Source organism: Leptopilina boulardi, unplaced genomic scaffold (genome assembly GCF_019393585.1).
Source record: "Leptopilina boulardi isolate dan_hultmark-lab unplaced genomic scaffold, ZJU_Lbou_2.1 LbouV2_1, whole genome shotgun sequence".
NCBI lineage: Eukaryota > Metazoa > Arthropoda > Insecta > Hymenoptera > Figitidae > Leptopilina > Leptopilina boulardi.
In genome coordinates this window covers 616,358-630,788 of record NW_026137640.1, presented here as the reverse complement: position 1 = coordinate 630,788, position 14,431 = coordinate 616,358, and the positions used below count along the sequence as shown (strand labels likewise).

Sequence of the window (14,431 nt, the reverse complement as noted above, 5' to 3'; positions counted from 1 at the left end):
TCCTACCACTGTAGTTTATTTTTTTTAACAACCGTGGCGTAAAAAAATGATCACGTGATCATTTCTTAATGTGTTTATATATGTGTGTGTATATATACATATGAGAGAAAAAGAAAATATTTTCCCAAAGAATCGTTGATCATTGTTTCTAACCTTTTTAAATAAATTGAATTGACAATTTAAATTAACGAACAGCTTGTAAAAAATTTACTTTGTTATTTACCTATGAATATTGAATTCTGCACGCAATGGAGTATCAAGGTTTATAATTTTTATATAATTATTATATATTTGTTAATATAATAAAAATGTTTTAAATCATTTCAATTGTCTAAACTATTTTTATCATATTATTGACATTTATGCATGTATTTACAATAGTTTATAATTTATTAATTTTTTTAATTAGTTTTCAATTAGGAATTCTACAATTTTTTTTTCTTTACTTATTTGAGACTTGAAAGAATCGATTGACTATTCTTTGTATGTAAAAATGTTATATTTTAAAAAATAAGAGAAAGAAAAGTGTTGTCATACTATATAACCTAAAGTTTTTCAATTTTTTTTTACCTTTTTCAAAAATAAATTTTTTATTGTTAAAATAAACAATTTTCTACTTTTAGATACGACCAAGAGTGATACTAATGACAATTGTAATTCAAGTCCCTCTTCTGAAGTAATAACAAATGAAAAAACTAATGACAATTCGTCAAATAATACATTTGACACGTGTATTGATAATACAATAAAAGCACAAGATGCTACTGCAACTACCTCAGATAATAAATCGGAAGAGAACATAGACTTCAAAGTTATTTATAACAAGCAAAAGATTAATGTCAATTTTCAACCGGATGGTACAGTATTGGAATTGAAACACTATCTTCAAAATATAATATCCGTACCTGAAGCTATGCAAAAAGTGATGTTCAAAGGTTTAGCCAAGGACAATCAAACATTGAAAAGTTTAGGAATAGTTAAAGGTAAAAAAGAAAATAAAAGAAAATAAGGTTTATTAAATTAAAAATTAATTTTTTTTTTAACAGGTGCTAAAGTTATGATAGTTGGTTCTAAATTGGACGATGTTTTGGCTGTGACAATTCCAACAAAACATGAATTTGCTGATGAATCTACAAGTGCTTCAAGTAAAGAACCATTGTCGCAACAAAAATTACATCGAAAAGTTTTAGATAAGGGTATTCCTGAGGATGCAATGCCCGGAATTTTAGATTCTAAGGTTTACATTTAAAAAATAATTTTTTTTTGTTAATTAATTTTTTCACGCTTATTTAATTGAATTTATTAATGTTTTACAGGAGCCTTTGCCTGATGTCCCATTGGCTGGAATGCTTAATAAATCAGGCGGTAAAGTAAGATTGACATTTAAATTAGAAAATGACCAATTATGGATTGGCACAAAAGAAAGGACTGAAAAAATTTCAATGAATTCGATAAAAGGTGTTCACAGTGAACCAATTCACGATCATCCAGAATATCACATAATGGTATTTAAAATTTTCACTCAAAATTGATTAAAAAAATGGTTTTTAAAATTTATCCAAAAAATTAATTTAAAATTATTAATTATTGTTTCCTACAGGCTATTCAACTAGGTCCTACCGAAGCATCAAGGTACTGGATATATTGGGTTCCCGCACAATACATATCAGCTATCAAAGATGCAATTCTTGGTAAATGGTGCTATTTTTGATTGAATTTTCATAAATATTTCATATCGTAACATATTAAGGGTAAAAAAAAAAAAAAAAGATGTATACATCGAGATAAAGGACTGTCCTAGTCATGCATAAAACGATAATTGAAATATTAACTTATTGCGTATTAAATTTATATTATGTAGAATCGGTTGCGATTTATTTCTATTTTATCGATCTATACCTGAAAAATGTACTAAAAAAAAAAGAATCAGTACATTTTAAGGTAAAATTGATTTATATTGTACCGTTTTGTTTTTGAAACAAAAAAAAATTATTTTAAAAAATATTCACGTTTCTTTTGTTTTTGCAAAAAACTGTTTTGTCAACTATAAAAAGAAACAGTCTTGTTTATGATTATAGTTTGAAACTAATCTGACTAAGAAACGTAATCTAATCTACAATAAATTATTTGTAATTATTTGTATAATTAATAAATTATAAAAAAAAAGTAACTGCCTTTTTTTAACATAAAAAAAAAAATCCAGATTTAAGGAAATTAAATATTTTTTTTGTGAATTTGAAGTCAGTTTTCTATTTTCAACAGTAACAGTTGAAATTGATATAAAAATATAAATAAATTTTTCACATTATTATGTACTAAATGCTTAACACATGAAATTAATTGTTCTAAATTTGTACATGTTGAATATGTTGATAATAATGGTAATTTTTCCGTTGTTATATGAGGATAAAATGTTTTAACTAAAGTATAATTTAATTTAAAGCTATTATTTTTGTTTTTATATTCTTCCAATTCATTTAACATATTTTTTGGAAGAGCATAATAAATTCTACAGGGGATATTTTTAGTTTTTAAAATTTCTTTACATTCATTAAGTTTTGAGAAAATTTTCTCATAAACATAATCAATATTTTTATTACCCATTTCATAAAGATAAAAATCTTGTTTTAATTTATATTTATATTTTTCACCACTTATATATGTTTTATGTGTATTTTTCAAATGTAATAATCCAGTTGGTATTGGATATGTTGAAGTTGTAAATACATGAATATGTGTTAATTGTGGTTTAACTTTTAATTCAAATGCAAAATGTGATGTTAATGGCAAAACACCGGCTTGATGAACAAAACCATAAAATATCGTAAATATAATATTAAATATATACCAAATTAATTCCAATTTTCCAATACCATTTCTATGTTTTTTTATCTCTTTCTGTTTTCCATAATTATTCTGTCTGGAAGGCACTTTATCTAAATTATTTTTTAAATATGGTGTACATAGAAACACTAGTGGTAATAATATTGGAATTATAAATCGTGGCTCTTGATGGGGAAAAATTGACAACAGTAAAACAGGAACGATAAAAGATGACATCATTAAGCCATTGATGTTATTAACACGAGGAAGCTCCAACCATCGACCTTTTAGAGCTCTAAAATAGAAAAAATACTATTCTTAACTAATTCTTTCCATATTAATGAAAAAAATAAAATATATATAAATATACCTGTACAACATTTTTCCAAACAAGAAAAGTCCCATAATTCCAAGAACATTAAACAATAATGGTATATTTATTAAAACATGTAAAAATCTTGAATGTAATCCATGTTGTTCGAGATTTTTAACAATGGCATTATATTTAATGAAATTAACTGGTGTTACTACAAAATTATTCATACTAATATCAATATTTAATATTTCGCCAATTGTCCAATAGCCATAATAAAAGCTATCGATAAATATACAAAATAAAACAGTTGGAATTCCATAAATAATGAATATAAAAATTCTAATGTGAAAATCTAAAAAACCAATACTCTTTGAACCAAGTCCTCTATTAAGCCAAAAAAATATTGGTGATAATGCAAATGCAATAAATGTCGGCCGATTGAAAATACCAAGAACAGTTAATGTTGCAATTATAAAACAATCATTCAATGAATGTAATGGCAATGATGAACGTAATTTATAATATTTTGTACGTTCAGCACCTGTTTTTGCTGCATCATAATATTCTGACAAATGATCGTCTTCAATAATTACCTAAAAAAAATTAATATTAATTAATGTAATTAATTTTCGAAATAAAATTTTTATCAAATATAATTTTTCTTACTCTTTTAGAAAATTCCATACAACGAGCCACGTAGAATAATAGTAAAGAGATAAGCGTAAGTTCAATTGAATTTGAAAATGTACGTGACATGTAACACATCATAATATAGGAACTTGCGTGAATTATCAAACGTGCTTTATAAGGCTGATTCCATATACGACAAATTTTATAAAGACAATAATCAGATATAAATGAAATGCTGCACATTAAAAGACGAGGAAATAGTAAAAGATAATATGGCGTTCTTAATGATATTCCAAATAGATAAAAAATAAAAGGAGCTAGAATTTTGAAAATTAAGTACGAAATTCCTACAGTAATTTGAGGAAATACAATACTGCGTACAGGAAAAGATACATTGTATTCCCATGGTTTATATACATCGATGTCAAAATGATCACCTACAAATGGAAACCAGTTATTAAAATACATAAAAAAAAATTGAAAATTATTTTAAAAAACCATTTTATTTAATAAAAAAATATATTTTTAATATATAAAAATAATAAATTGCAATAGAAAATACCTGATACAATTTCTATACTTTGGAAAAATTCATCAGGATGAATATAACCAGTTTGAGGTATTATATTTAATAAAATGCGTATACTAGCTAATATCCAATAAACTGTTATTGCATCATCATATGATAAAATATTTTTATAATATTTATTAAATAGTAACTTTGTTTGCCATATATTTGATTGTTTTTCTATTGTTTTCTTATTTCTTGTCATTTTTAGCCGGCCACCAAACAAAACAACATTAGGGGTTAAGATAGCAAGAAAGGTTGTGACGTGAAAATATCAGACTTGTCCACTACAATTTCTGGACAAAATTGCAGAGCAATGAGATAGAAAGAGACGGATATATTTTTATCCATTGAAAATCACCTTTATGATTATGTGACATTTCAGATCATTTACTGCAATTATTTTGAACCAACAATCCTATTAATCAGTGTTGGGAAACGTAATATAAGATACAAAATATAATCATTTTTTACTTGAAATTTTTAAAAAATGATATCAAACTCTTTGTGTATAATGAATTTTCATATTGTATATTAATTGTTTTTCATAATTAACATATGCATATTAAGAATTTAATGTAAATATTATTAAAATCAATTACATGACGCGCCCTACTTTTTAATCAGGGTTCAGAAACAATAAACAAAGTTTCATTTCATCTGTTTTTGTGATTATAATACCAGATTCAATATTGAAATATACAAATATTTATTTGTTGGTACAAAAAGAAATATACATTAATAAATAGTTGCGTAAAAATAAGCAATTGACATTTGACAGGGTTGAGTTGCAACATTTGAATAAAATCTATTTTTACGTGGAAAACTTAATTTAAATTATAAAAAGTAAATATATTTACTTATTTTATAATTTAAAATTTAAACAATAGTAGAATCTATCATAAAAATTTGATGGTAAGTTGTAAAAATTAAAATTTTAATAAATATGATATTGATAATTACTTCCCATCCCTGATTAATCGTCCGCAGCGCCATTTATATACTTTCGCTACAGTGTTGCGGAGCACAGTTTGAGAATTTGTAGTCTATTTGACGAGTGTTGGAGTGTGAAAGCTGTGGCTTGGTAGCGAGTGTTGAGTTTCAAAGTGGTGTTCAAAATTTAAGAGTTTTTTTTTTTTAATATTCTTATCTTTTCCTTAAAGAAAAGTTAAATCAACGGAGAAATGGTATTAGCGGAAAGAAATTCAGAAAGTCTACGAAATGGACGAAGATCAAGAGGTCCTAGTCCTAATGGGCAAACTGATTCTTCCAGCGATGAAGACGGAGGTTTGTATTTGAAAATTTAAGTTCTATGCTTGTGTACATTATCTTTAGATTACAAAAATTCTTAATAGTTTCATTACTTTTATTATACTGCAACATGAAATATTATATAAAATTATATCTTACAATAGCAATATATTTTTCAAAAATCCAATATTATGAAATTTTCAAGTTTTTAGTATATACTACAGAATTTGAAAAAAATATCACATCACATTCACTTGTAGTAAGATATTAATTTTAATATTACTTTTCCCTTTATTTCATTTTAAAAATTATTTTCTTTTTCAAACAAAAATTAAGACAGTTATTTTTAGTTAATTTATTTTTTTTTTTTTTTGAAATATATTTTTTAACAAATAATTGTTATGTAATTTTGCGCTATAAATTTTTTTTTAAATAAACAAAAACAATTTTAAAATATTTAATATTAATAAATTTTGTTCGTTTTGGTAAAAAATGGATTTTTATTGATTCTTTATTTTAGCTCATCTGGAATGTGTTGCGATTCAAACTGTTGTTACGCACATGAACTAGATGACAAACTCAAAACGTTCTCGATAAATCCATTGTATGCTTTATAATATCTACAGGTTATAATTTCTATTTTTAAGAAAATATATCACAAAGATGAACATTTCTATCAAAAATTATAAGAATAATATGAATTTGAATGTTATAATTAAAAAAAAAAAAAAAATAATTAACAGTAACAGCAAAATATTTCATCAGTAAATATAGTAAATTTACTATCAAAATTAGAGACAATATTCATTGTTCATTTTTTTTTAGAGATATAAAACATAAAGAAATTCATTTGATAATTAACAAAAATATTTATGGGGAAATTTATTACTGAATTGAAATCAAATTTTTTTTCCAGCGTAAAATTCTATTATTCAAGCAAAAAAAAAAAAAAAAAATACAACTCATATCCTTAGATATGAAAATTTCATTTAAATGTATATAATCTTAAAATACACGTATTTTATTGTGCGTAAAATCAACATTAATATTCTAAAGGCCCCTCATAAAAAATATTTTTAATTAAATTTAACTATTTTAACAAAGACAAGATTAAATAATTTTAAAATAGTAAATCACAGTGAAAAATGTAATAGTTTTTATCAAAACAATTTGCATTCAAGTTGTATAGAACATTATTTTATTTATTAATTAAAAATTATATATAAAATATTTATTCTTTTATTTTAAATCAATTTTTCTCTACAGTTCCTGCGGAAAAAATTCGCGTTGGTCGAGATTATCAAGTTATAGTTCCGGAATTTATTCCACTCAATGGTAATTAATGACTAAATTTTCTTAACAATTTCTTATTAAATATAATTTTTTTTCTTAATTATAATCTTTTAATATAATTATTTCGATTAAAGAGAGATCAAACAAAATAAAAACATAAAGGATATTAGAATTTAAATATTTGTCAATTAACAAAAAACCGTTTAATAAGATGAAAATTTAAAATAATTTTTTTTTTTTATTAATAATAAGATAAAATAATTCAAATATTCGCGCGCTTCATGTTGAAGAAATGGCGGCGCTCCCGTTTTTTCATGAACGATTATACAAAATTTATAATCATTCACAAATAATAATTTCAAATAAAATTTTGTTAGAAATTTATTTTGCATTTTTTTTTTTTTTTTTTTTTTTTTTTTTTTTTTTTTTTAATCATCTGCTATGATATTTTGGTTGATTCTCTTTAAATTTTATTTACTTGAATTTAATTAATTAATTAATGTTTAATAAATTTATTAATAAATTGAGAAATAAAATGCGTTTTTTTTTTAGAGAGACGATTAGATCAATGTCCTGATAGAGCCTTACTTGTTTGGTCACCGACTGCCGAAATACCCGATCATAAATGTAATTATCAAAAGATTTAAAAAATTTAATGTTCTATAAATAATAATAATAATATATTATTTTTCTTTTTGCTTTTAGTGGATGAATATATAATATTAGCAAAAGAAAAATATGGTTATAATGGAGAGCAAGCTTTAGGTATGCTATTCTGGCATAAACATAATTTAGAACGTGCAGTGTTGGACTTAGCAAATTTTACTCCATTTCCTGATGAATGGACAGTTGAGGATAAAGTTTTATTTGAACAGGCTTTTCAATTTCATGGTAAAAGTTTTCATCGCATTCGACAAATGGTGAGATATAATTTTTTTTTTTTTCTTTTATTTTTTGCGTACAACTATTTTAATTTTTAAAAACATTTATTGAAAACTAATTTAAATTAATTTTTTTTTCTATGTAAATCAATTAATTTTGATATTTTAAAATATTAAAAAATATTAGTAAAATTGTAATAATTATAATATGTAATTAATTCAGTTAATATTTCTATAATTTAGAAGAGATTAAAAAAAAAAAAATTCTCAAATTTTAATCCATTGTTACAGCTTCCTGACAAATCAATTGCAAGTTTAGTAAAGTATTACTACAGTTGGAAGAAAACACGAACTAGGACATCGTTGATGGATAGACAAGCACGAAAACTAACAAATAGTGGTAAAGAAGGAGAAAATGGTAGTGAAAATGGCAGTGAACTTGGTTCCAACACGGATAGTGAGTCTGAAGAAAAAGTAAGATCATTACATATTATTTAGTGTCTAATAAGATTTATTCTAATTTTTGTTCACAAAATATATTTGCCTTTGACACGTAAAAAAGGTGAATAAAACAAATAAATAAATAAATTTATATATATATATATATATATATATATATTTATTTATTTATTTTGTACGTTAAAGACTGCGAGAAAAATTTATGAAAAAAAAAATATTTTTGTCATTAATTTTGTTACACAATTTAGATCTGTGATTTTTTTTAAAATCATACATGTATATATAATTACTGACATTTTTATTTAGTTGAGATACTATCAATTATTTATATAATTGACTATTATATAGAAATACTTTGATAATCATAAGAATGACCATTTTTAATTTTGACACACGATTATTTAAGACAAAACAAAATTGCAAATATTGCTCTGAAATCAATTCTTTTAAAACAAAAATTATTATTTCGATATTTATAATAATGCATAGACAAAGACAAATAGAAATAAAAAAATTTCATTTAAATGCAAATTTTTAAATAAACATTGGTCTTATTCACGATATTGAAAGGTCACGATAGGAAAAAAAAAGAGAATATAGAAAATTATGTCGCGCCCTATATTCAGCAATAGTAGATTTTATTGTTTTATTAATAAAAATATGACAAATAATAATAGCAATGAGTAAATGTTAAGAAATATTTTGTAAATTATATATATTATTATTATTATTATTATTTGATTTATTATTTTTGTTCTACGTCACAAAATAAAACTTCACAGAAAGTTTCTTATAAATGTTTCGTTTGCAATTAATAATTTTTTCTTTTTTTAAAGTCTCCTTAATTTCCTATGCGATTTAAGGGTTTTACTTTTTATTTATTTAGCCACCAATAAATAATAATTAATCGTGTTTCACGCGATAAACAAAAATAACGAGGCAAATTATATTTGGAAAAAAAGCGATTAAATTTATTTTTTTTAATCGATTTTTCCATTGGTAAATTAATTTAACGAATCCCTGACTTTTATATAATTTAACGAAATCCTAAAAACACATTAATATGGCCATTTTTCCTCTTATTACACTTGGGGTGTCAATAAGGCCATTCTTGGTCTCAAAAACGGATTTCGTTTTTCTTTTATATCATATAAATATTTTATAATTTTTTTTTTATTATTATTTTAAAATATAAGAAAAAATGGTACAAAAAAAAATTCGTAGTTAAAATTTGACGTTTCGTGTGATTATATAAAAATGTCGTTTATTAGGAGAGAGGAAAATTTAAATATAGTCTCTGGGAGTTGAATGGAGTCCGCATAATACCCTTATTGACACCCATCCTTTTTTATTTCATTTCGTTAACAAATATTTCATTAAAAAAAAAAAAGCGATTACAATTAATTTTAATTTATATATGTAGATTTAAAAAAAAAATCGTTCAGAATTATACTAGCCTTGAAAATAATTTTTTTTTATTGCACTTGTTTAGAATGCTTTATATAATTAAAAATCATAATAAAATTTTTTTTTAAATTATTTTTTACTGTGAAATTTTTTTTTATTCCCTTTATTTATTGTAATTTTGTTAAATATAAAATGTTAACAAAATGAGGTAAAAAAAGCGAGTTAAAAATAAAGGGTGTTATGTGTTATAGGGGTCGTGTAGCAACTGCGGCGTTGCTTGTCATAGCGTTCGTTCTACACCCAAGGGACACGCGTGTCATAGCTGCTATCTGCACTGGAGGTCAGTGAATTTAACTAAATCTTTGTTAATAAGAAAAAAAAATTTTTGTTCATTTCTTTTTTTAATTAATATGTGGGTCTTTTTCAAGTAATTTGAAATTTTTCTTTTTTTTTTTTGGTAAAAATTATCGTCAATTTTGTATAAATTGGAGAAAAAAAGTTAATTAATAAAAAAAAAGAGACTTTAATTTTTCCAAGTTAATTAACAGAAAATGTTTACAAATTACTTTTTTTTTTTCAAAATTTAATTGAAAAATATTTGATAATGTAGAAATATAATTTTTATGAGCTTTGATATTTTATTTTTACATAATTTTTTTTCGATATTTTTTTAGTTATTTGAAAATGACTCATAAAATAGGGAGAAAATTTTTGTTATTTATTTATTTTTCTTTTTTTTATTTTTTTTTTTGTAAAAGGCGAAATTGATGGAGAATAACTTACTTGATAATTTAGGCGCACCGGTGTCGCAAGGCCATTGAGTTCTATGCCAGGTCGTACAAACAAAAGAAAACCTCCACGTGGACTGGTAGTTAATCATGACGATTTGGCAGCATTAGCAGGTCAACCGAATCAAACCAACAACAGTCTGCAAGCAATTGAAACAGAAATCGTTAGTCTCAAACGACAAGTACGTTATAATATGTGTAAACGGTTGTTTTTTTTTTATATATATAAAAGTCACGGGGATTAATTTTTTCGCAATAAAGAAAGCAATTCTTTGAAATATTTTAAATTAAAGAAATTAATTTTTAAAAATTAATAATTTTAAAAAACAAAAATTGTGAAATTTGAAAAAAAAGACATTCAATATCGGTGGACAAAAATGGGATATCAGAGCAATATTATTATTAAGGTCTAAATATAAGTCTTAAAAAAAAAAAATTATAAAATAATTCAGTATTTTTTGCACAAAAATTAATAAAAGATAAATAATTGTATTTACAAAACAGATTCAGTCAAATAAACAGCAAGTCAGTGCATTGAAACGTAAAACAACAGACGGAATTGATGATTTACGACCACCAGAAGTTACAAATCGCATAAATGCACGATGGACAAATGATGAATTATTATTGGCCGTTCAAGGTGTTAGGAAATATGGCAAAGATTTTGCAGCAATTGCAGATGTAATTGGAACGAAAAATGAATCACATTTAAGATCCTTTTTTGTAAACTATAAGAGAAGGTATAATCTTGATACAGTGCTTAAAGAATATGAGGCAGAAAATGGTCCAATTTTAATCGATGACGAAAAAGAGGAGAAGGTGAATTTTTCATGTTGTTTTTTTTTTTTTTTTATAAAAATTTTGTAACTGAAAAAAAAATTGTTTTATTTTTATACTAAAATTTTCTTTTTATTTACAGATGGAAGTCGATCAATTTTCAAATAATGAAACAGCAGAAACATCCCAAAAAGCAAAATCTTCTAGTGGAGTAAATCCATCAACAAAATAACAAATAAATTATATTTCGAATTCTTTTAAATATGAGAAATCGATTTAAATTTAAGTATATAAAATAATTATTTTATCTGAGAGCTTCTGCTGTGCATGTAAGTCTACTTTTGAATTTTTATGTAGCACCACGTGGAAAGCTATTTATGAAAGATTACCTTTCACATAAATGTAGCTATTATTGTCATCTTTATTGTTTTTTTTTTTCTTTAAATTTGGAAACATCATATAATTGACTACAATTACAACTCTTATATTATGATTGAAGAAATGTTACAAGAATTTTTAATCTTAATAAAAGAAGAAAAAATATTACAATTATGATAGAGAATTTATATTCAAATTGATGCAATATAATTTTCTAATATTTCTGAATATCACATTTAAGATCCATTTTTTTAAAAAAGCAATTTGAATATATTCTTTTATTTATGTTATAATAATCTTTATATTTAACTTGTTTAAATACCTGTTTCTATTTCAAGATAGTTAAAATTTTTATCTTCTGTAAAATTATTATGAAACATTAAAATTTGAGATTGCAAGAGATAATTTAAAGTATTTTTTTAAGAGGCCACTCCATTTTGTACAAAAATCTAGAATTTCATTTTCTTGGATTTTTTTCTATTAGCATTGACTTATTTAATATTATTTCTTATTTTTGTGATATTATCAAAAATTATTGTAATATTACAATTATATTATTATTAATATAGTAATTAACTATAAAAAAAGAATAATAAATTTTATAAAATTTGACGAATATAAAAAAATTATTTTTCAAAATTCATAATGACGAATTATATTGGTGTGTCCTCTTAAAATGTATATTCTACAAGATTTTAAGAATTATGAACGAGATTGTCATAAAACATACTCAAAAATTACTTCTAACGCAGTGATGTTTAACAAAGAGAAAAAAAAATGTAATCGACTAGTATAATTTTTTGGCATAACCTTTAAAAAACAAAAAAAAAAAAAAACCAAAAGTTTAGAAATTTAATGGAGATAAAATATTATATATTAGTGGTTCAACATGATTGTTTTTTAATGTGTGAGAATCATCAATCGTAAAAAAAAAATGATAATGTATCATTTAGCCTCAAATTATTTTTCAGATCCCTTTATTTTTTTTTGCAATATATAGAAGAAATTTTATTATGTAAGTTAGAGGATGCAAAAATTTTTGTTAATTTCACATTCTATATAAATATATATTTATGTGTAGATTTTGGCAAAAATAAAAATAAAAGGGGGAATTAAATGTGAAAAATCTGAAAATTTTGAGGAGAAATGAACAAATATCGAAAGTAAACCTTGTGAATATAAGTAGAATTACTTTTTAAGTCGTGTAATAAAATTACAAAAAGTATATTATTCCTTCTAAGTGTTGTTTGAGGTGCAAAATTGTACCCAATTCTGCTCCTCCCCTCTCCCCTTAAAAATAAGTATCTTTAGCATGTAATATTTTATATCTCATTAATACCTAAAATGGATTCCAAAAATTGTAAGCTACTGTTTCATTTGCAATAGATAATACATCTACTTTTCTCGTAAGGTAGAATTTTTGTTTTTTTTTATCTATCAAATATATATATATATATAAAAAAATATTTTTAAAAATAATCTTTTTTCAATATTGTATTCAACAATTGAAACAATAGCATTTATTGAATCCATGCGAATAAAGGGTGTTTGCCTCAAATGGGTACATCTATGTCTTTAAAAGTTAAATAGAAAAAAAAAAGAAAACTATTCTTTAGGCATTTGTCGATTATTACAATAATTATATCTATTTCTCGATAAAACAAATGTTTATCGATGAAAACAATTTTTTTTTATACCTAATTGTTGATAAAATATTTTTATCAATTTTTCGGTTAATTTTTTTAAAACTGTTTCTCTTTTTTTTTTATTGATAAAAATTTTTTTATCCTTTGTTGTAAATATTTTTTTTACTCATGGTGATAAAATATTTTTATCGGTACAATTTTTTTTAACTATTTTTTTTTGTTCAATTTTATTATAAAAAAAGAAAAGATAAATTTGCACATTTCATTGACAAATGAGAATTTTTCAGAAATAAGTAAATTTGAGTGACAAAGGAGAAATTCATCAATTTTCTTTCGTTATCAGCAAATAGTAAAAATAATATTTGATTCTTTCGACAGTAAAAAAATTAAACACTGTTAATTATTTCAAAGAGATTATTCCAGTTAATTTGATATTAAAATTAAAATATATTTTTTTTTATTAATTTAATTCGAAATTTAATTGATGAACAATCCTTTATTATTATTTATAATTGAGCGTTAATTTTCTTTTTTTTTTTTTTTTGGGAAAATGTTTGAAAATTGTAGTGAGTTAATTAATTAATACGCATTTTTGTAAAAAAAAAAATTATAAACTTCTAAAATATAATAACTTAATATAATTGAAATGTCTTTTTTTTTTATTAATATCACTGATTCTTGTTCAATCATTTAAATAACTAAACCAAACTCGAAAAATACTAAAAAATTATTTTTTACCAATTTTATTTAATGGCAATTTAAAAAAAAATATATTTCAAGTTTTAATAATTATTTACTTAAACTATGGTAATAATTAATTAATTAATAAAATAGTCGAAAAAAAATCGTTTTTACAATTTTTTTGGATTTTTTATAAGTTTCTTCCAATTTTAAGAAATTATTTTGAAAAATAATTGTAAATTTTTACAAAATGTAAATTTTGAATTTAATGTAACAAAAATTGCCAACTTTAAACGTTTTATTGAGAAGAAAAAAATAATTTCTTTTTTCAGAAATATTTTAAAATCAATCATTCGAAATTATTATTTTCAATGCAGTACAAAATATGATTTACATATGTCATAATATAAATATAAATATATATGCATTTATATTTATATATAGTGCATTTTGTGTCTCATGTACGATAGATTCTTTCGCAGAGGGTTTGCAACATGAGAATGTGCAACCCCTTTGAACTACGAGTTTTCGGT

General features: G+C 23.1%; 3 protein-coding genes across 3 annotated transcripts; 2 read left to right on the top strand and 1 right to left on the bottom strand.

The window, feature by feature from the left end:
• The first annotated feature begins 79 nt into the window (after positions 1 to 79).
• LOC127291036 (ubiquitin domain-containing protein UBFD1-like) lies at positions 80 to 1,813 on the top strand. Its single transcript, XM_051319930.1, has 5 exons — positions 80 to 261; positions 624 to 983; positions 1,047 to 1,237; positions 1,317 to 1,505; positions 1,601 to 1,813. Exons 1-5 carry the CDS (start codon positions 249 to 251, stop codon positions 1,709 to 1,711), a joined length of 864 nt encoding a protein of 287 aa, XP_051175887.1. The 5' UTR covers positions 80 to 248; the 3' UTR covers positions 1,712 to 1,813.
• LOC127291010 (GPI mannosyltransferase 4) lies at positions 1,693 to 4,596 on the bottom strand. The gene is made up of 4 exons (XM_051319894.1): positions 4,332 to 4,596; positions 3,806 to 4,206; positions 3,194 to 3,732; positions 1,693 to 3,118 (listed from the first exon to the last, which is right to left on the bottom strand). The coding sequence occupies exons 1-4, from the start codon at positions 4,540 to 4,542 to the stop codon at positions 2,242 to 2,244; spliced, it is 2,028 nt and encodes a 675-aa protein (XP_051175851.1). The 5' UTR covers positions 4,543 to 4,596; the 3' UTR covers positions 1,693 to 2,241.
• A 771-nt stretch (positions 4,597 to 5,367) lies between these two features.
• LOC127291027 (REST corepressor 3) lies at positions 5,368 to 12,796 on the top strand. Its single transcript, XM_051319917.1, has 9 exons — positions 5,368 to 5,624; positions 6,855 to 6,923; positions 7,434 to 7,508; positions 7,587 to 7,801; positions 8,054 to 8,236; positions 9,880 to 9,968; positions 10,424 to 10,598; positions 10,921 to 11,235; positions 11,336 to 12,796. The coding sequence occupies exons 1-9, from the start codon at positions 5,522 to 5,524 to the stop codon at positions 11,423 to 11,425; spliced, it is 1,314 nt and encodes a 437-aa protein (XP_051175874.1). The 5' UTR covers positions 5,368 to 5,521; the 3' UTR covers positions 11,426 to 12,796.
• Positions 12,797 to 14,431: the final 1,635 nt, after the last annotated feature.

Bases quoted from the DNA above. Each gene is read 5' to 3' on its own strand.
- LOC127291036 (XM_051319930.1), top strand. The intron at 984-1,046 runs GTAAAAAAGAAA...TTTTTTTAACAG, and splicing joins AAGTTTAGGAATAGTTAAAG to GTGCTAAAGTTATGATAGTT. The intron at 1,506-1,600 runs GTATTTAAAATT...TGTTTCCTACAG, and splicing joins ATCCAGAATATCACATAATG to GCTATTCAACTAGGTCCTAC.
- LOC127291027 (XM_051319917.1), top strand. From the start codon at position 5,522: ATGGTATTAGCGGAAAGAAATTCAGAAAGTCTACGAAATGGACGAAGA. The intron at 5,625-6,854 runs GTTTGTATTTGA...TTTTCTCTACAG, and splicing joins TTCCAGCGATGAAGACGGAG to TTCCTGCGGAAAAAATTCGC. The intron at 9,969-10,423 runs GTCAGTGAATTT...TTGATAATTTAG, and splicing joins AGCTGCTATCTGCACTGGAG to GCGCACCGGTGTCGCAAGGC.
- LOC127291010 (XM_051319894.1), bottom strand. From the start codon at position 4,542: ATGACAAGAAATAAGAAAACAATAGAAAAACAATCAAATATATGGCAA. The intron at 3,733-3,805 runs GTAAGAAAAATT...AATTTTTTTTAG, and splicing joins GTATGGAATTTTCTAAAAGA to GTAATTATTGAAGACGATCA. The intron at 3,119-3,193 runs GTATATTTATAT...TTTCTATTTTAG, and splicing joins TTTGGAAAAATGTTGTACAG to AGCTCTAAAAGGTCGATGGT.